Genomic DNA, 26,750 nt, shown 5'->3' with positions numbered 1-26,750 from the left:
GCTCACTGATTGGTTACTCAAAATTTTATAGCTCTTTGTTCAGATCTATTGGTTGACAAAATTCAATATTTATTTATAGGCCTAGGAAAAGGGGAAGTACCAGTCGTCCTAGACGATTTTACGACCTCTCTGCTTTCGTCTTAGAACCTCGATATAATTTCAACTATTACAGGAGTCTACTGCAAGCAAGCTGGATCAATTCTTTCTCCGCCAGATGTCGTTAGCATGTCCGTTTTCATAAATAATTTGCATATTTTCTTGCAGCTATGGTTTATCTGTTTTTTCTTTCACTGTGATTTAAAGCCTTTCATCACAGTTTCGAGTCCTAGATGCGACCGCATCTTTTTTTGATTTTTCTGTTTCAAATTTTCGTTTAGAAATCGCTAATATTGTCTTCGATAATTAAATTTTACAATTTGAGGTTTTAGTCATTAAATTATTCCAAAAATAAAATGTATGAAAACTTCAAATGGTATTTTTGAAAATAACAGATTGCGCCACTTCCGTTGGTCTCAATCTGAAGCTGTGCAAATTTAAGCCTAATAATACTAGCTCACGGCGAATGTCTTTATTCTTTCCAAGGTTCAAGCTTCATCTTCGATTCTCCGCTATTGCTAGATAACGTATGCCTTATCATCAATATTTCCATAAAGGTCTCAAAAGCAGAAGCGCTCATATACTTTTAAGCTATAAGACAGATGCTTCAATCAATTTCACTTCTCCAGCCTCCTGCTAAGTTGAGGATTTGCGAAATATTGAATGTTGAGAATAACCCACAATTGCACAAACAACTTTGCATCAGCATTTATGGTGTGACTAAGAAGTAAAATATTGTCAGATAATTTTTGGCTACGTTAGAATGTTTAGCTTCACTTTTTGAGCTTCAATATTTGCAGACATAAAATTAATATATGCGTTAATTTATTTCTTCACTCTGATATCACTGACCTCGATAGTAAAAGAAGTGACAGCGAATTTAAAATGGAAGGCTTCTAATAATTAGATTTAGAGAACGACAATACTATTATCTATTCAGTCTTCGCGGTCGTCTTTACTGTGTAGAGATTACGTATAAAAATATTCTAAGAATTTTAAAACAATCTTTTGTTAGTTCACCTCTTGTCCGAGGAAGCTACAAGCAAAAAATGTGTATATTCTTGGTATACCTTACATTGTAGGTAATAGGCATTAAAATCTCTTAACAAACGTAGTCTAGAAACGTTCGATTTCAAGCACAAAACTGGTTTTTCTTTATTTTGTAAATAATTTTACAAGAAAGCAAAAAAGTTAATCAAGTGAAACTATCACAGATAATCTCAGCTATAATACTGTATTTTTTAAAAGTTGTTCCCTTTACTATTGGATAAATATATTTTTTAGTGTGTTACATTTATATTTTTTGTTGAGTAATTTATCTTTTTATTTGTATTCTACTCAAGCGAAACGATAGTCAAACCTTCAATTCATCTATAGCTTATTTTTTGGTATTCATAATGTACACCAATTAGTTATAAAGATTAATCAAAATAGTGTTTTAGCATTAAGCTTCGTCTTAACCTTGTAGATTTTTATCTGTACCTACCCATGTGTATAATGCATCTACCAAACCAATTTTAAAGATTCATCATACGTGACAATCAACCTTCATGTCTCCAAGTAATTATTTCTTCCGGAATTAGTAATTTTTGCATATTTGGTTTGACTAAATTTGAGCTTGCAAAATTTAATTAAAATTAAAGTTCGTGAATTCTCCAATAATAGAGATCGATTAAATGACTCCAGAAATGTAAAGATGTTCCACATGAACCTTTAGACTGTGTCAGGGGATAGTGAAAGCACGTTAAAATCCAATGCAAATTCTAAGATTTTATTATTTATATTTTGCTACATATCCTTTCTGTTGAAACTTTCAAAACTATTCTTTCTCTTTAACTACGCAAAGGTATAACAGAAATAAAGTGTTACACAGATTGCGCAAGTGCGCAGGAGTCCAACTTCTAAATCGGTTCCATGGTACGACCCCGGTCAACCAAAACCCACAAATAAATCTATAATTTTTTTGAAGCTAAGCTAATGAATGCTATTAGTAAACAAAAAAGATGTGACGGTTGCGTCATCACAATTTTGGCGTTGTATTGAATCTGTTATCAGGAACTTGTATTTGACTTTAAACCTTTGCTCTGGCGAGTGGCCTCGTCGATGATTAAAATTTGTACGCCGCCGGTCAATACACATCATAAGACACAAGTAGTTTTATATATTATCTGCTAAAGATTCATAGAAATGCTTTTCATTAAAAAACAACTGGATTTAAAAGCAGAAAAAACCTTTTCATCTAGTTAAATAGCTTAGTCAGTTACGCACCCCGTTTCATTCATAGACATGATGTTTATGGTTTCGTTATTGTTCTCTACCTCTTACTTATTTCTCTATCTTTTTCCGTTCTTTCCATTCTCCTTAAATATTAGTTTCGGTTAATACTAATGTGTGGTCACTTTAAAGCCGTTACATCACCTTACATTATAAACACATAGTTGTTCTTTGTTCGTTTCTTGGATGTGAAACGCTTCCTTGTTAATCGCGGCCATGAGTTCGTCTCGACGGATGCCACTAAAAAACCTATTGTTAGATTTATAAAAAAATCAAAGTGATTACATTTCGATCTAGTGTTAAACCATAAACACTGGACAGCCATTGTCGAGAGGTTTCAGCTGACAAAAGATGGCAGTATTATGAATGTTATAATGTGAAAACCAATCAGTCATGGGCCGGCAAATTGGTCACGGATGAAATCCCAAAGACTGGTTTTTCCATCTGGTATCAATTGGTTATTTTTTTAACCTACACGAGAGTTTTGCTGAAGCTTCTAGTGGTGATCTTTGATGTTTCTTGCTCAATTGTGGGACAGAAAGAATACAGGAAGAGTACATAACAAATAATTGGGAAAGGAAAAAGATAATTTAGACGTTGTTTCGAAGAGTATGCCTGACTTACGGCTACAGTTTCCAGACCGTGGCCATTTTAGTGCAGTAAGATTTTTTTTTTCAAATTTCAATCGCCTTGTTTATCTGGACTTCTTACTCGCATTTTTTTCAATATTGTGGTACACGCCTGTCTGGAGAAAGTTAGAAAAAAGAATTGTCATTGATATAATAACGTTTCTGTTATAATAAAGTTGTATGTCGTATAACTATTATAATAAGGTTCTGGGATTATTGGAAATATGGAGAACCGCAAAGAATATATTAATGAATTATGTAAACTAATTACTGCAATGAGCAAGATTTCAAAAGGGACGCTTAGATGGTTTGGCATGTGAAGCAAATGAACAAAGAAAGGAGTGTAAGGGGAATATATGACGCAAATGTGAATGGTGGAAGAAGTTGGGGACGCCCGAGTGAAATCAAATCGGACGATCAAGGGAATCAGATACTTGAGTCGGGCCATGTCAAGAGTCCGAATAATAGAAGAGTAGTTTGGCGGTCCGTCCTCTCTACTACTCTCTCTCTCTACTGTCTACTCCTGCGGGGAAACGGCGTGATGGTTGGTTAGTTGTTAAGATAATTATGTTTGTAAAGTATTTATGTTCCACAGAAGAAGTAGTATTCTGTTATATTTGTCCAGTGCGACAAACGAAATAATCAAAATGGCATGGCGTATTGTTGCCAGTGGGAGTTTTAAAAACAATGGGCATCCGTTTGTTTTATTTTGAATACCAGTCGAATAATGAACGGCACATGCGCCCAAAGTTGGTGTGATTCCAAATGCATATTCTAAAAGTTATTTACAATCCATTGTTTGATAATATATTCCGTGTGCTAACATTAGATCTAATCATATACTATATACTGATAATGAAAAGAGTAGAAAAAAATATGCTCCAAAAAATGACAAAAATGCTAGAAATATGCAAAATGTTGGATTCGCAAAAATAATAAATTTAAAATATTTTTAAAATAATTTTTAAGTTAGGGAAAAATTGTGATGAAATTTCAATCAGTCTCGCTGGATGCGTTTTAGGCCTTCTTCACAGCACTTTGGCACACTTTGGCAGTAATTGCCGGTTTCAATTATCCCCTCAGGCTTGGATGTTCGGTTTTGGGAATAATCGTCAATTTATTCGCTTTTGGGAACAGCTCGAATAGTCTCACAGAAATCGTTGTATCTCCCTTACCGGCATAATTAGAAATATGAGCTAAACAAGCATTGTATTCAAATATAGAAGTTGACCACACAGTAATTATAATGTATTCCTATAAGAAACCAAATGTTTCGAGCGCAATTTGAGAAAAATGTATTTATTCATTATTTTTATATGTAAAGATAAAAAAGTGAGGTTAGAGTAAGTTTACAATACATTTTTTCTAACGAATTATGTATTTTTTATTGTTGTCAATAATTTTAGTTCACTTTTTAGATGAAAGGCGAGCTATGTAAAAACTTTTTATGTTTGATTTAAAAAAAATTATATTCCAAAAATTATATATTTATTTGAAGCAATATTTTTATTGAGAAGTGGAAACACAAATTCTCCAAATTTCTGACAGTATCCTTGAGAAATATAACGGTAAATATGCCAGAGGGCTGATGGGTTAAGTTGTCGGCAATTGAAATCAACAAAAACACCCACACATACTGCTAATAGGGACGACGCAACAGGGCTAAGTAATAAAATTGAATATCCAAGGATGACAAACTTTTACGCACTCACTTTTTTCGATAAAAGTTCCACCCTTATCACCCTCACCGGGTTTTTATAACAGTTGAGATGAAGCTACTAGCCAAAAATGTGTATATTCTTGGTATACCTTATATTAAAATCGCTTGACAAACGGAGTCTAGAAACGTTCGATTTGAAGCACAAAACTGGTTTTTATTTATTTTGTAAATAATATTATAAGAAAGCAAAAAAGTTAATCAAGTGAAACTGTCACAGATAATCTTAGCTATAATGCTGTATTTTTTAAAAGTTGTTTTCTTTACGCGTTCATACATTTCTATTAAAACATATTTTTTGTACTAATTCACATTTATATTTTTAATGAGTAATTTATTTTTTTAATTTGTATTCTATAATATATATTAATATAATAATAATAATGATTTATTGTCTTCTTTTCTTAGTGACATATAGAGATAATGATATCCTCACTGGGATCTCCCGTGCTGAGGATGTCATTTACATATTATAATTTAATTATAAGAAATTAATATTACAACAAAGTAACATATGAATTTAATTATAAACATATATCATGTAGTATAATTTTTTTCTTTTTTTTTTAATAATTTTAAAATAAGTAAGATAGTGTTTTTTTGTATAGTTCAGTTTAGTAGATTCGGTTTTAGTCTGTGTTTGATATCAGTATATTTTCTATTTCAGATCTCCCTATATTAAGAATCCAGGTTTTTATTTGAGATTTTAATGTTATAATGTTATTGTTTGTAAGTTTTGTTTTAAAACAAATAATTACACACAATGCAAATACCGAGATATTCTTTACATAAACAGTGGCTCTAAAGATTTAAATAAAAAACCAATGAATATTAATTAAAAAAAAATCACATCCTTCAAACGAAAAATTAACGGTGTCCAGAAACTCGTAGTGCAAGCGGGAAACTGATTATTCTTGCAGACGTGTGCAGATAGTATTGATCGGTTTTTATTTAAGGATGCTGTGAAACAAACTTTCTTCTTGCATTTAGATAATTAGACAAACAATCGTACTGTTTACTGTTGTACAGTTGTACTGCAATATTTTTTTGACCGGTCAGTGGTTGAGTGGGCATAGCGCTTGGGTCTCACCCGAGCGTCGCGTGTTCGATTCCTCAGCTGGCTAAGTCCTCCATCACAACACAAGCAACATTTTCGGCTTTCTGTGGTGGTAGTAGGAGATTTTCAAACATTGTTGGGTTATTCGTAACCTGGGAATGTTTGTCTTTCTTTTAAAAAAAAAAAAAAAATTAGTATTTACTAAAATAATCTCGTCTTGCTGGAGTATTAAAATATTTGGACCACTAAGGGCGGCTTGCACCAACTATCGCAAATTTTATCTTAAATTGTATTTAACTAAACGTATTTAAGACCCTAAATACATTTAACTTAAATGCGTTTAGTTGCGTCCTGCACCACGCAGTTCGGTGGCAATTTTAGTTAAACGTGTTTAACGCGTCGGTAAAACAGTTACCGCGTGGTTACCGCCATTAACGCGTAAATAAAACAGCTACAATGTTTCATTTTACTTGAAGTGTCAAAATATTATGTGATTGTGTGTGTGGTTTAATAGTGTTTTCATTTATTTTATGAAGAAAAAGTTAAAGCAAATAGACATAATGATGAAATAAGACAAAAAGAACTTCTGTTGTTGGAATTAAAAATAAAACAATTATCCGAGTAATTTTGTTTTTTATTTCTTTTACATACTATATTGTTTTAAAGTATTATAAGAATGCTGTAGGTATGATTAGAAGTTTACAACCTTGCAAAGTACTCCTCGATAAGGAGCGTTAGCTCCAAGTGACGAGCACCTCGCTGATGTTTTTATTGGCGTTGAATTTTAACTGAGGTTCAATTTCTTGCACTAATAATGATGTCGTTTCTTTACTGAGACGAAATCTTCTTTGAAACTTCTTGGCACTGAGTGTTTCAAATCAATTTGTTCTTGTGTTTACTTCTCTGACTATATTATAATTTATTTATAATTTCTATAATATAATTTCTTCATGATCGTCAGAATACAAATCCCAAATGTTCATTGTGAATACAAATTAAAATGAGATAGATTTTAACCACAATCAGAAATCGAAGAGATAACCTAAACAAAATTTGACAGTACTGCTTAGAGTAGAGCTAAACACGTTTAACTCGGTTAAACGGCCGCTTTTGGGTATTTAACTTTGACAGTTCTTTAAACGCATTTAACGACTTAAATTTTGTGGTGCAAGACGCCAAGTCGACTTAAATCAAATAATGTGTTTAAAATTATATTTAAATCAAATTTAACTTATGGTGCAAGCCGCCCTTTGTCTTTACTGTATTATTTCAAGATCTTTCTGAGGAAAGCACTATTACAAGAGAAACTAGCTAACAAGATTTGTTGATAGATTTAGATAGAATACATGCATAACTTGCACAGAACACAAAAAGCAAGCACTGGAAAAGAACACAAAAACATTATTTTTAGATAAAAAAATTCCGTATTTCTTCGTATTTTAAAACGGTGACCGGATAAATCATCACGATGATAATTCATCACATCTTTAAAAAGTTATATAAAGTCATGGAAAGTGATGAAACAAAAACTTTATTAACTGGTTTAAGTAGGTTAGGTTAGGTTTTAAAAAAATTTCATCGTTTCTAATGACTTTATATCACTTTTTAAAAGTGTGTTGAATTGTCACTGTTTTGAGTTGTCATGGAACCTTTTAAAACATATTGGTAATGCAAAATCATGTGTTTTCGGTTTGAAAATTTGGTCGCCTAGAAATGTTTCAGATGCTTTAATTAAATACTGTGAATAGAATACATCTTGGCCTTTGAAATAATCGAGTATTTTTTAGATAAGTCTTTTTATAAGCCCAGAAAAAATAATGTAAAGGCCCATGAAAACTGCTTAAAAGTTCAAAATCTCCTACTTACGAACCCATTTTCGGTTATGATTTTATTGTATAATGTGGCAAATTAAGTTATTTATAAAATGATCGAAAAAAAAAATAATATTTGTGCCTGAACATCCACAAAATAAAATAAAAGGCACTTTTTGGCCATGTTTTTTTCTTGCATAAATCAAAACAGGCTGATGGTGTTAAGCGGGAATTTAAACCTTATCGCCATCTACGTAATGGTTGTTATTGATAGCGGCTCAATTTGAAATATTACACGACGTAGTGCATCGCCTTAAACATCTGATACTAATCCGCCAGCGTCCGATTTTTTTTAACAATTTACTTTAAAAAAAGTTATACCACGTAATCCATTCCAGAAGTGATTCACCATTTTCCCGCTTATACTACATGTTTCAGGACGCCGTGTATAATTAGGCAGAGTTATTGTCTCTCGTCTTGTAAAACGGTTTTGAAGTTTCCGTTACAATTTAATGGATATCGTACAGAAGAATGTGCATTATTACTTATTTCGTTTTTACATTCCTTTTGTCTAATGGCCTCAAAGGACCCACGTCAGTGGAAAAACACGCTAAGTAAAAAAATCATTGTGTGGTGCTCGTAGGTGTAGAAGATTTTGTTTATTTAAATTTTCTTTGACATGTTGCATAGTTTTAGAAGTGTGAATAATAGTGCTATTTATGCAATTGTATTATATTATTATTAACATTAACTAAAATACTGAGTTCTATACAGGGTGTATCGGCACTAACCCGACAAACTTTAACCAGCTATTCCTTAGCACATTTGGAGTAAAAAATGTTATGGGCACTTTGCTGTCCGGTAGCATTTTTTTTTCAATTAAAAACAAAAAAAAATAAAATTTCCACACTACATCACTGTCATTGGCTTTGTTTTTCGTGTTCAACAGCTGTTATAAGCAAGTATGTCGAAAAGCGTCTTCGCTCTTTCGCACACACTAAATAATAATAGTTAAAAATGAGACGAATGGTGCCGTGCCATTTCGTTGTGATTTTAAAAGTGCGCCAATATAGGTACACAAGTGCATTATTCAATGGAATTCGAATAAAATATTGTCAGATGGGTTTTCAAACTTTGACAAAGGATAAAACAGTGGTGACATGTGGTGAAAATATGAATAATAAAATTTTTATTAAAAAAAAAACGTTACCGGGTAGCAAAGTGCACATAAGATTTTTTACTCCAAATATGCTAAGGAATAGCTGGTTAAAGTTTGTCGGGTACGTGCCGATACACCCTGTATATGCATGGCACATGTATTTATTTTACTTAGAGGAGCTCCTCTTACCTGAGTAGGTATTATTACCTGTACCGTTTTAGAACTATCAATAGTCTCTGCAATGGCGTCGGGGAAATTCCCCGAAGGTAAACCTGATACAGCGAGACTAATTTTATTTTAACCTTTTCAACGCTGGATGTTTCGATGTAAGCAATATCTGTAGGTAGATTCTGTGAACTTTTTATGATGATTGGTTGGTTAGCGATCATCACGTTTTATGTTGTTGTTTTCAAATTGGATCGCCTAGAATTATTAATGATTCTTCCAATGAAATGCAATGAGTGAAAAAAAATTGTAAAAAAATGAGCAAAAAATCAGTGTTTTGGAGTGCTTTTTATATGTAAGGTTTCAATTTGGTAGGCGGGTATTGGTACCGCCACTCCGGGAACCATTTATTGGATAACCAACACCTCTGCCATAGGTCACCCCAAGTGGTTCGCCATGTTTGGTGAATTAGCAGGGGTGCCCGGGTTAGATGTGATCAGGATGCTCCTGCCCACCAGCTGCGTTGCGTACCAGATCGGTAGAGGCTGGTTTGGGGAGACCCTTTGACTTCTCCAACTGTTCTCTCGACCCATCGCCTTGCGCCGCAGCGGAAGGGATAGATTCATACACCTGTCACTCCTGAACACACTGATCCCTAGATTCATACCCAACCCTCATACCTTTTTCCTTACCCAAACTTCATTTCCTTCCTTTCCTTAAAAGACATTCCACACAGCATCCCCAAAGATGACATAGGCCTTGAGGGGAAATTATTTTCTTCGGGGCATCTTGTATTCATAACTAAGGTTAATGTCCGTGCCATTCTAACTGGTATATTATTATACATTACCAGAGATGTGCAAAATGGGTACACAAAACCATTTGAAATGCAAAATGGAAATTGGTCAAAACTTTTCCATTTGAAAATGCAAAATGGTTTTTAGAAAAGCATTTCAAATGCAAAATGCAAAATACCTATTTTAAAAATGCATTAAAAATGCAAAATGGTTTCTCAGGTCAAACAATTAAAATAATTATAGAATTTTTAAACAATTTTGTCATTTAATAATGGACATCAATGTAGAACAAACATATTACATGATGGTAAATCCAAAACCACCACGACTACGGATTATGAAACCACAAAAAATTTGCACGGGACTAATGTTGCCAACGTAAAAACATAGAAACTGCTATCTAACATTTAATATTACAGCGTCGGCCATGTTCAGTATTTGAATCAGTATTTTTTGTAATGGTATTACTCAATTGCCAGGGCTCCTACCAGGGAGCAACTTGACAAATGTAAATTATCTCTCATAGCGAGGTTGAGGATTGACTGATATTTGGGGCTTATGAAAAAAAGATGATTGGAGAAAGTAGGAAGAATGTTGCAAAAAAGCATTTAAAATGGAAAATGCATTGACAAAAGCATTTAAAATGCAAAATGGTTTTTAAAAAAGCATTTAAAATGCAAAATGGAAAATACCCATTTTGCATTTTGCATTTCCATTTGAAATGGATTTATTTGAAATAAAGCACATCTCTGTGCATTACTTTGTGTAATAATGTTCCAGTTAGAATTACTAAAATGGTTTCATTACATTGTACATGATAACAACAGAATTACAAATATCTACATATAAATACAATCGCCATTGAGCCGTCAACTTATCGTAAAAAATATCTTTTTTGCGTACATTTTGTCCACACGTTATTATAAAATGATTTGATTATAAGTTATTCCATATTTTCGAGATGTGCTAGCATGTCTAAATGACAAATTGGATTTCAAACTAATACTATCCAAATAATTCCGAATGTAACTTAATGCATCATATTTATTTGAGACAGTCGAAAATAGGGCACGCTGTAAAAATCATATTTGATACAGCTGCGCATGTCAGGTTAATAATATTAATTTACTTGAATCGCGCAAGAAATAACGGATATTTTGTATGTCTTAAAAGACCTGAAAGACTTAAAAGAGGACGAGCTAGAGGCTAAACTGACCCCAGCTTACCTCCTTACCTGGTCAATAACATAACCCTGAATTTTATATACTCAAAGTCGTTGGTTTTACCAGCTCACTAAAGAATGCGATACAGTAAAATACAACAGTAAAAACAATGAAATAATTACACATATCGTACATAATTTATATTAGTTAAATTTTTAAATTAGTTTAATTTAAATTATAACAACTATATATCAATTTAAAGTTGTTATAATTTCTTTTTTACTTTATGTTACTCTTACGTTTTACTAATATTGCTTCATATTTTTTAATATTTTCTCATTATACTTGTAATCACAATTTTACAAGTGTGTATTTTTTACCTTCTTTAGAATGGATTACATCTATTTTCTGTCAATATCTCCTGTATAATACATATTCTCTTATTGTACTGCATCATGTATCACTTCTATGTAAAAGCCTTTTTAGGCGTATATATATATAAATAAATAAATAAATAAATAAATAAATAAATAAATAAATAAATAAATAATCTTTACAGTCCGGACTCTTCTGGCCGTCAGACAGTTTTTTGTATCCGAAATTTGTTGATTCAAATTTTCATAGCGTTTTTGGTTTCCAAAGCAACATGCAGCATTTGTAATGATTTCATTTTGAGATAATAATGTTATATAGTGATTTACTCTTTCTTATTAAAACTGCTTATGTTTACGCATGCCTAGTTTATCAATACCTAATACTGTTGTTTAAACTATTTTTTGATATGTTGTTATTATTATGTGATTTAGACGCTACCATTTTCTAAATTTAAAGTTCCTACGAAATTCCTGTTTTTATGTAACTATATATGTATATAACTATATATGGAATGCTCCATGTATATATATTTGTATAAATGTATGTGTATGTGTAAGCAAATATATGTACCTGCCTCAGAACAGAAATCTTCTAGTCAGGCGGGTTACTTTCATATTTGTAATATTGATCAAGTTATTGCAATAAACGCCCGGGTTTCCAGCAATTAATAAAAAATAAAAAAAATGTTATCGAGGGGTAAGGCTATCGACTACGAATCCGGAGATTGCGGGTCCAAATCCCGGAGTGTGTAAATTTAATTTAAATAATGTGAGTTAGAATCCCAGATAATGCAATGCGACCATTGTCTTCATACATTTGTTTGGAGACTCCTGGATTAATCTGTTTTAGTTATACATTATATATATTTGTTGGTTTTAACATGAATTTTTTCTTATTTTCAGGTTTAGCATTTTTAATCCTCGTCAGCGTAGCGGTTCTGAGTCCCGCTGCTGCTCAGAATGCAGAATCTAATACAGAATTGAAGGAGCTCTCCAAAGGAATTGAAAATTTTAGCCTCAGCCTACTATTCGTAAGACATTTCAATTTTGAATAAACAAACGACCTTTTTATGATTGAATACATAATATAAAAAAAAAAACTACGTAATAGGAAAGCGGTGCGATGGCTTAGCACGGTAGTGCCCGTCCAGAAAACTGGATATCTGGAATTCAATTCAATTCGATTCGATTCAATTCGATTCGATTTAATTCAATTCGATTCAATTCGATTCAGTTCGATCTTTTGTCTTTTCTTTGTGTATATCTAATTTTATGTATGATTTGAGATTTTCACGGCCAAAAGTATTATAGTGATTTGTTTTTGGGGTATTATGCCGTGTTGCGCTACCTCCTTCTTCAGCCAACGTTTCGGACAGCATTGCAGTGTCCATCATCAGGGCAGATGTGTAATTTTTGATGTCCTGAGGTCTTTATCAATCGTCCGTGCTAGACCTTCAGAACCCGAAATAACCAAATTAAAAGAAAATTCGGGTCCTGCAATTAAAAAGCGCAATACTGTATGGGTACTTTATTTACATATCTTGCCTTATACATACATGCCATATTTTGTCAAACAAACCTCCTTGACATGTGTAGTAAGAGTATGGTCATTGGACAAATTTACATGTGGCCTATTTTCCTTGTGGTCCATGATGAAGAACTTCCCGAAATGCAATGCGACGGGTAGATTTGTGGCCATCCGTTCATTCTCCTTGTGGTCCATGTTCAGGTGGTTGGTGGTGGTGTTCTGTGTGTATTTGATACAAGCCTAATTTTTTTCAGAGAAGCTTCCTCGATTCTGGAGGTACCAATCTGCTCATCAGCCCATTCTCTGTGTGGTCCATGATAGCGGTGCTGTCGCAGGGTGCGGGTAACTCCATCACCAGGGACGAGATGCTGGGTGCGCTGGGCTACAATCCCTCGAAGAAGTACAAAGACCCGGTGCAGGCCTACTCCCGGCTGAGTCCGTACTTCCTCGTCAACACGAAAACAGTTGAATTGGACACAGTAAACTCGGTGTTCTACAGCAAGGCTATCGCAGTGAGTCAAGATTCATCTTTTTTTTGTGACACACTCAAGCTACATAGAAAGAAAACAAAACAGTTTGAGGGTTCAAATTTCCCTGAACATATTTTACAATATTTTAAGTGGTGTTTAAAAGTGTATCCAGTTTTCTCAACGTTTTGTTATCGTTTCTAACAAAAAAGAGCTCAATAGATATAAGGCAAATATTATAATTGCGAAGAAGGTTAATCTAAATGGATACCCATACTACATAGAAGGTTAATCTAAATGGATACCCATACTACATAGAAGGTTAATCTAAATGGATCCCAATACTACATAGAAGGTTAATCTAAATGGATACCCATACTACCATAGAAGGTTAATCTAAATGGTTACCATTCTACATAGAAGGTTAATCTAAATGGATACCCATACTACATAGAAGGTTAATCTAAATGGATACCCATACTACATAGAAGGTTAATCTAAATGGATCCCAATACTATGTGGAAGGTTAATCTAACTAGATCCCAATACTACGTAGAAGGTTAATCTAAATGGAACCCAATACTACATAGAAGATTAATCTAAATGGATCCCAATATTCCATTGTTAAAAAATTGTTGTTTCTAACCATTTTTCAGGTAAATCAGAATTTCGTCCAGAGGGTGTCAATGGCCTTCAGAACAAAAATGACTCCTCTGGATTTTTCGAACCCATCTGCAGCATCAACCATTAATAATGCGATATTCCAAGCAACACGCGGCAAGATCGACGAGATTGTTAATTCTGGTAATTAATCAAAAAACTTACTTATCATTATTTTTTTTCATTATCACTGATTTTTTTCTGAAGTCGAATGCCAAGTTGAATTGAAATATGCTGCATGCAACAAGAATGAATCTACTCATATTTGAATATCATATTTGTGTCAACTGTCAGCTCTGGTTGTGATACGCGGTGATTTGTACATATAAGAATAGGCACGTAATTGTGAAATTTCACTTTACAAAATGAATTTACCGTTTTCAGAGGATTTGAAAGACTCCGTGATGATTCTCACGAACGCCATATTCTTCAAGGGGCAATGGACGCGGCCGTTCAACTCCTCGGAGACTACCGTAGCGCCCTTCTTTGACGAGAATAACAGACAGGTCGCCCAAGTCCGGATGATGTTCCAAAGGTCCCCCCTGCCCTACGCCAACATGCAGAACTTCAAGTCTCACGTTGTGGAATTACCCTATGGACAGGTATTATAATAAACCTCGACATTGTCATACTTTATTACTTTCGTAGTGGTTTGTGAATTTTCGTCCAAAATACTTTTCACATAACACTTCTTTGTCTACCACATCTGCGGGCTGGCAAAGTCGCCTTAAAACTGTCAATATTGACACGAAAAAGAATTTGTCAATTTTATTGGTTATAATTAGTTGACTTTCTCAAGCAAGCCTGCAGTGTCGTATGACAGTTAACATCGACTAAAATCAGGTAAGTATGGCGAGACCTTTTGCTCCCTTGATAAGATTGTTTTTCATGTCTTCCTCGGGTGTCCCGACTTCTGCAACCGTTTGCATTTGCATCATATATCTTCCTTACATTCCTTTCTTCGCTCATTTGCTCTACATGCCCAAACCATCTAAGTGTCTCTTTCTTAACTCATTACGCTTACATCAGCTTTGCACTCTTTGCGAATCTCCACATTTCTCACACGATCATATATGGTTAAACCACACAAACGCCTCAGGGATCTCATTTCAACAGCATTCAATCTACTTTCCATGTTACGTTAAGTTCCATGCCTCACTTCCATACATCAGGGGAAGTTCCAGCACTTAATTGTGTACTGCTAACATCGCTTCTTTGGACAATTTGGACAATATCTCTGTCAACCTTCCCATCTCTCGTAAACATACTTCATAAATACACAAACTCATCCACCTGCTCCAAGTATTCCTATATTTCAAACACCATTACTTTAGAGCAAGGCTGCCCAACCCCAGGCCCGCGGGCCACATTGTGGCCCGCGAACGAATTATACGTGGTCCGCGTGAACCATTTTCAAAAAACCCGCCAATTTGTAAAAAATTCTCGCGGGCCCGCGGTAAAACAAACAATGCAGCTTGCGCGCGGTCACCAGTGTTGCCAACGAAGGCGATTTATCGCTATTTAGGATACTCAGAACGAGAATCAGCGACGAAAAAATCTAACCTGTTGAACTTACTTTTTAAACAAAAATACACCGGTTTTGATATAATATTTTTTGCATCCGAAATGGAATCTTGTAGCCACCCCCTCCCCTATGGAATTCGAAAAATTGTTGTGGGGAATCACATATGATGTTTTTGGGCGCGCGGAATTTTTTCTCAGCGAAGTTCCGTATCAACCGTAACAATATTTTGTGGGGTGAAATTCTCTAACAACCCCCCCCTCTATGGAAATAGGAACCGTCAGGTATTCAGTGGCCCGCCAGTGATTCAAAATCGTCAATTTCGCCCAACTGTTAAAAAGGTTGGGCAGCCTTGCTTTAGACTCATCATGAACTCATTCTTCATACATATATGTCCATGTCTGATTTATTGGAATTTTCCTTATTTAACGTTTGTCCATCAGTAAAAGAGTCTTAGGTACTACATGTCAACAATAATAATTTGACTGTCGAGATTCTTAAGACCTTTGTTTGTGACGATACTGTTTTCCCTATATTCAAATTTATAAAAAAAAATGTTTTCGAATGAAACTATGATACAAGATATTCCAACAGATCCAACTCTATTATTCCAATAACAAAAACCTCAATGGCCCAGTCACAGTCTAACTTTCTTGCTTCTAAAATGTTCAATAATTTAACAATTGAAATTAATTCAAGTGAAATACCACAGATTCAGGAGGGCGCTTGGGGAATTTTTGATGATTGGATGTGATTGTGTTAGAAGCCTGTTTCTCGTACTCAGGTAGAGGTGCATAATAATATGTGTGCAGTTTTGTTTTAGTTTGAGAGGCGGGTTGTTAACATTGTCGCATTCGTTTACTGAGGGGTTTTCAAGTGCTTTTTTGCATATTTACGTATGAATGTAAACATTTGGATTAAATTAAATGTCCTGCTAAGCCAATTGAATTGGCTTGTCAAAAGGTGCTTAAAGTTTAGTTACATATATTTTTATAAGATATAATTTACATCTTATATCTACAGAATCAACATTTTTTCATACAATTTTTCACAAATATTAAAGTAAATATTTTTTTTCCGATAACCAATTTTTCACTATATATTTAACCTTATTCATAGACTTACATTGCTTTATAGTGTCAGGTAATAAATTAAATATCTTCGGTATGTTGTATTCAAACGTTCTCTATGTTTACAATTCATACAAAATAACAATATTCCATTGATCACCATGAAACAGGCAGCCGCCTAGTATTCTGTAAATGTCTTAATTAAATATCAAGTATTTTATAAATACGATTATACAGTGTGTATCGGCACGTACCCGACAAACTTTAACCAGCTATTCCTTAGCATATTTGGAGTAAAAAATCTTATGTGCACTTTGCTGTCCGGTAACGTTTTTTTTTAATAAAAAATTTATTATTCATATTTTCACCACATGTCACCACTGTTTTATCCTTTGTCAATGTTTGAAAACCCATCTGGCAAATATTTTATTCGAATTCCGTTGAATAATGCACGTGTGTACCTATATTGGCGCACTTCTACAATCACAACGAAATGGCACGGCACCATTCGTCTCATTTTTAACTATTATTATTTAGTGTGTGCGAAAGAGCGAAGACGCTTATAACATTGCTTATAACAGCTGTTGAACACGAAAAGCAATGCCAATGACAGTCATGGAGTGTGGAAATTTTTATTTTTTTTGTTTTTAATTGAAAAAAAAATGGTACCGGACAGCAAAGTGCCCATAACATTTTTTACTCCAAATGTGCTAAGGAATAGCTGGTTAAAGTTTGTCGGGTTAGTGCCGATACACCCCGTATAAATAAAAATATGTTTTTTAGAGACAAACCAAATTCCTATATGTTTTATACATATTTTTCTCACAACATTTTTTCTTAACCAGCTGCTTGCCACAAATTTTATTTTTCTCCGACTTTCTTAACCAAAAAGTTAGTTTTTGGTTAAGTGTTTTCGTACGTGAAAATGATTTTTGAATCCCTTTTGAGAATACTCTTGTAGATTTCGGCTCTAAAAATGTCACTTAGAAAATTGCGAATGTCGGAAATAAGTTTCAGCATGTCAATACAGTGCAGTATCCAACCTTGTGTGACCAGGAACACAAGACAAAGTGTAACATTCTTCTGCAATATATAAGTTTGGGGGTACTGTTGATATATTTACTGACTCCATTTATAGAATTAAGGGTAATCTATACCAGCATTTTGTTGAATCCTATAAAGTAGTGTTGGTAATGTAGTTTTAGTGATCTGTCTCAAATGTAGTATTATTCTAGTTTCTATATTATTTTGTGTTACTGTTAGATGTTTTACTAATATTGTTTCATATTCAGTTTATCAGTTTACTGTTATTTCATGCTTTAAAAATTTTGAGTATAATTTTTGATAACTCACTATGTATATTCTGTACTTAAAATCCATTTAAAAGCCTGGCTGGGCGTAAAACCAAATAAAATAAAATAAATATTTTTTTAATAATTCTGGTATCTTCACTGAAAATATTTGTATTTGTGTGTGGATTGTTTCTTCCGACAGTGGGAGATATTTGAATGAAATGTAACACATATTTTTTGTTTCTATCTAGGCTTCTTGCAAAAGTTATGTGGATGATCCTTCAACATGTCCGCCCGGCACAGATCCAAGTGGCAATGGAGAGGTGACATATTCTGTTATGTGGTTATGATCGACTTACTGAATTAACAATAATATAACTAAAGCATTCTGCCTGCTCTGTGATGGATCGAACATTTAACCACTAAATTATTATCCAATTTAATTAAGTCCAATCTTCCCAAGAGAGACAAATCGCTTTAACAAGGCGCCTCTTTTGTCCCTATCTGACCCGCTTTTGTCCGTTCTCCAAATCCATTTCGCTTTCTATCTGCCTAGTACAAGAGTGCTTTAATAATAGATTATTCATCTATCGTTTCCCCCGCGCTTTCTTAAGAATAGATGTCGTTTGAAGATAACAGTATTATTATTACGACAAATATATTTACCCTTATTTATGTATTTTTCAATAACCATTAATCAACTGACTGGTCAGTGGCTAAGTTGGCATCGCATCTGGACCCCGTGCATGCAGAGAGGTAAGGGGGGGGATTTTCTGGGACGGCTATTTTCGACAACTTATATTATATTTTTGTTCAAAGTTTTATAAGTCATCATCTACAATGTGTCAATGTTAACTCAACGCGATGAAAATTCAACACACCTTTTAAAAGTAATATAAAATCATTAGAAGCAATGAAAAAATACTAACCTACGTAAACTATTTAACCTTGTTTTTGTTTCATCATCTTTCATGACTTAATAAAGGTGTGTTGAGTTGTGCGGTTACCATCTATAATTTATTATTTACTCCAAGATAGAATTAACCTTTTTTCTTTTTATCTACATTTTATCTCGCTTATAACTCCGTTTTATATATTTCTTCCTACAAAAGGCTTTGTGTAATATTTAATATTTTAAGTATAATTTAAAAATCTTAAATCTTAGAAAAATGTTATAAAATATTATGCCCATGCACAGGCTTTTCCCTAAAGGTATTTTTTTTACGCTTATTTTTTAACATTTCCTTGTATTTTGTTACTCTGTATTTTTCTGTATTTAACTATTCTAAACAGAGGCCGCTCTAAGAATCCAATTGTTGTAGGCCATTTGAAAAAAATGTGTGACCAATCTTTATTTGATATTGTGAAAAATGCCCATATATTATTATTTATATCAATTTGTTGCGTCGCGGACTCTAAATACATATTATGTCAATATAGTAAATTGGAAATAAATACACAATCCATGTACTTACGGCAAATTATTTTTAAGATACTAAGTTTTAATGTAGTTGTGCACAACATTAAAGTAAATAAAATAAGAGTTTGAATCTATTTGACAATAATCTTTTAGGTTTTTTGTATTGTTTTATTCTTCAGCTTCATTCTAAATCGATAACAACATAAATAAAATTATTCCAAACCTTTTCCGAACTATCCAATTGTAAAACAACCATTGTTGCACACACTACAAGCATGTAAAATGAAATACTGACATTTGTTTATATCACCATCTCTGTAAAACATATAATATTCATCGTGTTGTCTCCCTCACGGTCATGATCTAAGCGTCCCTAAGCTTTCTTCGGTACCTAATTTTTACTTCGACGAAAAATACAGTGCCATCTCGTTTATTCTATGGCGCGCATAGGGACAGAAGATGCCAAAGTGGTCATTCTTTAAATTGACCCAGCGAATCGTGTGGACTTGTGAATGAAAGCTTCTTTTAGAGACAACAGATGTCACTGCTAGTCACTCGCCGCGGCCGCCGCTGTTTCGCATTAAATTTTAAATAAATTAAGAATAAGACCAGTTGGTATGATGCACATAATTGATTATTATTGTTGTCTTATAATTTTGGGGGGTCAAACACCAATTGACCTAAGGGAAGAACCGCCACTGATTCTAAGGTAACAAAAATAAAATATACATGATGGAATCCAGGAATGTAATCTACGAGTACTATTCTTTTTTTTCCACAAATTCTGTCTAAGGGGGGATTGGTTGTACATCCTAAATCCCCCCCCCCCACAACCCTTACTTACTAGTCCGCTCACTGTAGTGGTAGTAGGAGATTTTAAAATATAAGACTACGAATACGAAATAGAATTAGCATGGCAATGGCGTTACCAATGATCTCTTGATAAATATTCGCCTTTAGTTGAGATATGGTGTCTGGTTTATTCCAGTACAGCCATCGTTCGAGATAATCTTATTTTTTAAAAGCCAGAAGAGGAATCTCGATTGAGAAAGGTCCATGGAATTTTACCTTTTCGCGATACCAGTTTGTTAGGAACAGGCCCTTCACTAGTGGTATAGTTGCTCATTTGCATGTTGCATGACAAGCCCGGATCTTCTTGTACAGACGCATTATCTTAATTCCTCCTCTGGTCATCCTCTTTTTCTTTCTCATTTAGGATTGAACCGGTCTCCTCCAATTTATTGATCAATGATTTAATTAAATTTATACTGATTTAGTGTGTCTAATCAGAAATGAGCAGGAAAAGGCGCTGAACAATCTAGTAGGATTCATTATGTTAGTAAAACTGTTTAACCACTTAATGTTAGGGTTTTTTTATAAAAAGTATTTGAAAAAAAAATCAGGTAAAATAAAACGATGCATTCATACATACACGAAAATGTGAAAACAATATACTAAAACGAAATAAGTAGCTCAAAAACACAACCGATCTCTGAGGCAAACTGCAGGCAAATTCAAACTGCATAAAATACATCGTTAACTTTTGACGAGCCTTACTCGTGTTAGCTAAAAATAGAACGCTGCGAGTTGAAACTGGCGAGCATCACTCGGGCTACCAGAAATTGGAACGCATTTAGCGCGCGAGCGTGACTCGTTCAAAAGCATTAAGCGGTTAACCCAGAAAGTGCGTTGTTACCCTGTAAAGCGATCTAAGTGGTTGATTGTTTTTTATTTAAGTGCCGCCACAAATTAGTTTGCTTGATTAGAAGAAGGAAAAGTTTGTAGAAGTGATGCCGTATATTGTGGTTTCCAGCAGTTTTAGCACAGCTATCAATTGTCAGGTTCCACCAAGTCTTGAGTTTAGCTCTGTTGCTGTCGTCCCTAGTAACATTGATGATGAAAGGGTGCTTGTGGATTTCTATTACCTCCGTAATTAGGCGAACTTGATCCGTTTTGGGCCTTTACAGCACTTTTTAATTACCAGTTTATAGAAAGTGCTTAACAATGTTCATACAGATAAAGTGACCATGTATAAGTAATATTAATAACACCCGACAATCCATCAATTTTCTGGTAGAGTTAGAGAATGTGAACTTCGTGTTCGACAGATAATAAATTGGTTAATTATTTTGGTTTTCAGGAGAACAGACTGTCGATGGTCATCATCTTGCCCCATCGAGGAGTGCCTCTCGCAGAGGTGATGCGTCTGGCTCCAGATATTCCAGTGGCCTCCATCTTCGATGCACTCAAGCAGGCCGCAGAGGAATATGAAGATGACGAAGTTGATATTTACCTCCCCAGGTTTAAGGTGACCTCCGACCTCGTCCTCAACAAGGTTTTGACCGAGGTGAGAAAGCTTTTCGTATATTTTAATAATAATATAATATCTATAATTCCTATCCTATATTATGTTTGACGGCCGATCAAAAAACCCTTAATAAGGCTCAGTTATTTCGCAGTAATTCAAATGTAAGAGTGTTATCAAATGGACCGAAAGTATAGAATTCAAAAAGCAAATGAGAAAAAATGAACAATTGTGTTGATTGGTTTAAATAAAATTTTCTTATTGAGTTGTAATTTTATACATCAAAGTAGCTGGATGGATAATGGATGAGTTTGTATGGTTGTTTCAGATGGGAGTCCATGAAGTATTCGACCCCAAGTACGCTGACCTGAGCAATATGTCCAACACTCCTAACCTGCATCTGTCCCGAGTCATCCACAAGGCCACCATCGAAGTCACGGAAGAAGGAACCGTTGCATCCGCAGTCACAGGTTATTTTTGCTTTTTAAAGTTTTAATTTTATTATTTTAACATGCATAGCGCATTTTACTTCAAGTGATAAGGTACTAAATATTAAATTAGATCTTAGTAATTTCGTCTTGGTTGAAAAATGTTATTATCCTCACTATGATGTAGTTATGAATAATAATATAAAAAATACTGAATACATAGTAAAAAGGTGTTTGGAGAGAGAAAAAAAAAAAAATTAAATCAAGAATAACAAGCTTATGAATTGTAATTGACCATTAATAAAAGTTTAATGGAAAATTAGGTGCAAGTAGTTAATACATTATTATAGTAATCCACGAGTGGGAAAAAACACTTGGTTATAGTAAACACAACGATAAAACAAAAAACCCACAGAGTTTATTGTGTACAAAATAAGTCACATCCATAGATATTCAAATGAAGAGATCAGCCAACCAGAGAAAGGGGAACAAACCGAGTTGCGCGAAGGACTGGCCGCGACGTGACCGTCCGTCCCCCTTTCCGTGATTTGTCAATAAATTAATCTGACAGTATACAGGCAACTAAAAAGACACGAAAATAATATTTAGTGTAGTTTATTTATTTTGTTTGCTGTCGTCGATGAGGTTATCTTGGGTTAACCACCATTTACAATATCTTTGCTGAATATGTCATTATGATAGACCAAACTGATCACGGATTCTGGAAAATGATAAACAGCGGTAACCTTCTCGTCGTAGAGAAGTGTGCGAAAAAGAAGACTGGAAAAAGCCATGTGAACTACCTAGTCGTTCTATTATAAAAATTAACGGCTAGTTCTCGTTGTTTCATAACCGATTTTGTAGACAAACTAAACTTCGAAGTTACAAAAGACATTGTCATTAATTTGTTGATGAGTTTTGGTGTTATTTTTTGGCGAAATGATATACCTTGCTCCGACCTTTATTTTTCTTGAAGTTCTTGACTTGAAGGAAAAGTTATTCTTTTTTCACAACCGCACGTGTTGAATTTTTAACTCTTGTGAAATAATGTTCCATTCCAAGATAATTGAGCTTGACATTAAAACATCCAGTTTTCTTGGATTTTGGAAAACCTTGAAATCCTTTCCCAAATCCTTAAGTTACATATTAAAATTCGTGTAAGAAATGTGGTTATCTTTTTGATTTTATGTACATATTTACATACATGTCGTAAAAACAGATAATGTTTGTCCACTATTAAGATAGTCGGCAACACTTATTATCTGGGTGGAAGCTTTAGCAAAATAGTGATGGAAAAGCAATGTCACAATGTTATCCGGTTAGCCTCCCTAAATTTAGGATTTGTCATTCATAAATATACAGGTTGCCGTATAAAGAAATATATATACAATTTTTTAATAATTTTTATGACAATATGGATGATATAAGGTGTCTTTTATTTTGCTATTACAATACTGACATTTGTTTATTACAATGTCACTCCCAGCCTATTGTACAATGTATAGACGGAGGAATTATGTCTCCACCCGGTTGGACAGCGTTGCGAGGCGGGTCTTTGCCGGAGGAAAAACAGATTTTGTTTTCCTCCTTCATATAAATTCCTTCTTGAATAGGTTCGGATTATAACGAATTCAAGACCGCATTAATAAATCCTTTCCTACAACACCAACAATGTGGTTATTCAATCGTGTTTATTTATAATCATACAGCATGCATTTAAATGTATGTTAAGTCATCTTGATACTTCTGTTTACGTGTGAACGAGTTATTTATCTATTTTGTGTGTAGGGAAAAATATATTATATATAATAATCCAATGGTTTATTTTTAATTTCAGCCGGAGAGCTGAGCAACAGAAACACCCCCCCGAAGTTCAATGCCAATCGCCCCTTCATCTATTTGCTCATCGAGAAGTCCACTAACGTCATCCTGTTCGGGGGGAGCTATGTCACACCCTCGTTCTTCTGAGACGTTTAACTATTATATATTTCTGCTAGGGTTACTTATGCCACTTAAAAAATTTTACACCTTTTTTGAAAATGGAAATGTTGACTAGTATTGCGATTACGTAAGAATAAAACATTGTCAAAAACGTTTTTCTTCATTCCTTTATTTTCTTCTATTGAAATGATTGGAGCAAGTATCTCAGACTAGCGCAAGTATAGGGCTGGCAGATTCTTCAACAGTGCCCAGCTGCTAATCCTATACAAATCTCAAGTAGGTCCACTTAGGATCCACTTCTGGGCAGTAGTCAAAGGAGGGCGGTCCCCCTGATTGACAATCCGTTGTTAAGAGACCGATTGCCTTCTCTAATGCACAGACACAATGGAGGTATGCTGAGTCTTTCCTATAGGTATTTCTAATAAGCCTGCTCTAAGGAGCTTGTAGCATTAAACTCCTGTACACCGGTGCATGTACGTCAAACTCAATGGACACCAGCAAAACACCCGTTCACAGTTGATGTTGGCTTCACGAAAACGGTTTGTTTCTTCGACTTGTTTTTTGTGTAATTTGGCTGTTATAGGAAATAATAATATTGTATAAAGTAGTTAAAAATACGTAGGTATCTTTTATTTATATCAAGAAGATTGTCTGTGGTGGGCGGGCGAACACCAGGCGGCGTATTTACAAAACCTACACTGTTTCAGTCACGGTGACGACAGTCGTAGTAAGTTAATAGCTTTTTTTGTTTGTTTGATTTTTTTTTCATCTGCTCACCCCATACCGGTTACAGAGAGGACAGACCGCCAAACAACTCGGTCATACCTCTTGCTTACATCAAATTTATTTGTCTCATACATACAAGTCTATATCTATTATTAAAGTAATAGCAATGAATTATAATAAAATCAGGCCGCTTCCGCAGAGGCAGGTAGAGGATTGACCGCCAAACAGTTATGAGTTCTTCATGAAATTGAAATATAGTTCTTATATTTCTATGTAGCATTTAGGTTGTAGCATCCAAAACAGTTTATGAATTACAACTTCAGATGAACATGAAAGTGGACTCTAAATAATTTAAACGAGACAAAATGAAATGGTGTTTATTGGAATTGGGTGACGGTATGTGTAGGAATGAATAAGGTATGGAGAGCAAAAAAACAGGAAGCACAGCACAATCACAATATAGTAAGTTCTACCACGATACCTCTTGGTAATTATCGCCACTTAAAAAAGAATGAGTAGGTACTAAATGATATTATGCACTTTCAAGATAACTTCCTTCTATTTACTTTTCAACGAGATTCATGTATATGAAAAAAAACCAATAGCTGCTTCCTAGTTAGTCCCAACAGTGAGGTATAATTCCAAGCGAAAATTTGAACCGAAATATTGTGACGTCATATGATTGCCTAACTATATCCACCAATGAAAAACTTTGAAAGTCTATGGAATAAACTTTCATAGTTTTTCATTGGTGTATAGTATAATAAGTAGGCTCGGAATAAGAATTTTACTGTCTATATATTGGCATATCTCTGGTTTGTTAGGACCAATTTGTTTCATATAAAAACCCCGAAGTTATCGATCTAGTGAGTGATTTATTTATGGTCCCAAATCCTCTTCTGTTTTCAAAACAAATGCACTCGAATTTGCAGTGTTCTTGCCATTGTTCCATATTTCAAATACTTTTCCAGCAAGGTGATGGTTAGGGATAGGTAGGAACTGGATAAAAGATACCCAGTAGGAACTAAACATATTCTCATTTCAAAACCAAACATAGGTACTCTGAACATTATCATTTCTAACAGTTCTGGAGTATTAAACTGTCAACTATGCAAGTATTATTTTATGTAAAAAGAGTAAGTCGCTAATGATTCTTCTATCGGATAATTTTTAGTTAAGGAAAATATAAAAGATAGTCTTAGTTAATCTGTTCTGAGGGTATAACTAATTTGTGGTTGGTGAATCTCAGTAATTTGTGTTGTACACTCTCAATCATCTATAAATATGGATTATATAATGGAACTCTAAAGTGTAGAGTTCAATTCTAACAGTCTTATTGATAATTTAAAAAAAAACATCCGAACGGTTGAATAGTGTTTATTTTTTGTAATTTATTGCACATTATAAAGTCGTTTTCGAAATCTGCTAATAAAACAGGCTGTGAAAGAGCTGGCAACATTGCATTTTGTCTGAAAAAATTAGGTTATTTCAGCATTATTTTTTAATTGACTGTTACCACCTGAACTTAAAAAGAATTCTGTGAATGTTTATTAAAACCATAAATGCCTTATGCATGTTTAGGTAAATTTAAATCTAAGAAATTAACGTTTATATTGCATTAACAAAAAAAAAACTTTTTAAATTTATAAATATTTGTATATTTCAAATACAAAAATCCAAAGATGGTTATTTTTTTAAATTAGCTCCACACAGGAGGTTTAGAGGAAAAAACCCTCAGGGCCTTTTCCATCTTTGGGGATGCTGTGTGGAGGGTCGTTTTAGGGATAGGAAGGATAAGAAGTTCTCAGGGAAAAAGGTATCAGGGGTGGGTAGGAATCTGGGGGTCAATTTGTCCAAGTGAGTGATGGACGTATGAATCCATCCCTTCCACTGGGTCCAGAGAGAGTCCGGCTGGAGAGGTCAAAAGATCTCCCTATCCGCCGCCAAGATCTAGACAAACCTCACCCCATGAACCCGGGCACCCCTGCTAAGTCACCAAATGTAACGAACCATGGGTGACCTATGGTAGAGGTGTTGGATATCCAATATGGTTCCCGGAGTGGCGGTACCCATACCCGCCTCAAATATTGAACTTCTAACAAATTCTATTTTCCGTATTTGTTTTTACTACATCTTCAAAAAGAAGAAA

At 34.2% G+C, this 26,750-nt stretch overlaps 1 protein-coding gene across 2 annotated transcripts in view; it reads left to right on the top strand.

Moving 5' to 3' along the window:
• The window catches only part of LOC149417659 (serine protease inhibitor 77Ba-like), a 43,505-nt gene extending 19,475 nt beyond the window's left edge, over positions 1-24,030 (top strand). The window contains exons 2-9 of one of the 2 annotated variants that reach the window (XM_089640488.1): positions 12,146-12,273; positions 13,025-13,282; positions 13,894-14,041; positions 14,282-14,499; positions 18,033-18,104; positions 21,342-21,548; positions 21,835-21,976; positions 23,772-24,030. In XM_089640488.1, coding sequence (XP_089496614.1) covers positions 12,146-12,273; positions 13,025-13,282; positions 13,894-14,041; positions 14,282-14,499; positions 18,033-18,104; positions 21,342-21,548; positions 21,835-21,976; positions 23,772-23,902 — 1,304 coding nt within the window. In that variant the 3' untranslated portion in view covers positions 23,903-24,030. The remainder of the gene's footprint in view (positions 1-12,145; positions 12,274-13,024; positions 13,283-13,893; positions 14,042-14,281; positions 14,500-18,032; positions 18,105-21,341; positions 21,549-21,834; positions 21,977-23,771) is intronic. The other variant, XM_089640489.1, reaches the window with a different exon arrangement.
• The last annotated feature ends 2,720 nt before the right edge of the window (positions 24,031-26,750 follow it).

The sequence above is a fragment of the Hesperophylax consimilis genome, chromosome 15 (assembly GCF_061612785.1).
Source record: "Hesperophylax consimilis isolate HC1 chromosome 15, BYU_Hcon_1.0, whole genome shotgun sequence".
Taxonomy (NCBI): Eukaryota; Metazoa; Arthropoda; class Insecta; order Trichoptera; family Limnephilidae; genus Hesperophylax; species Hesperophylax consimilis.
This window is presented reverse-complemented; position numbering and strand designations above follow the sequence as displayed.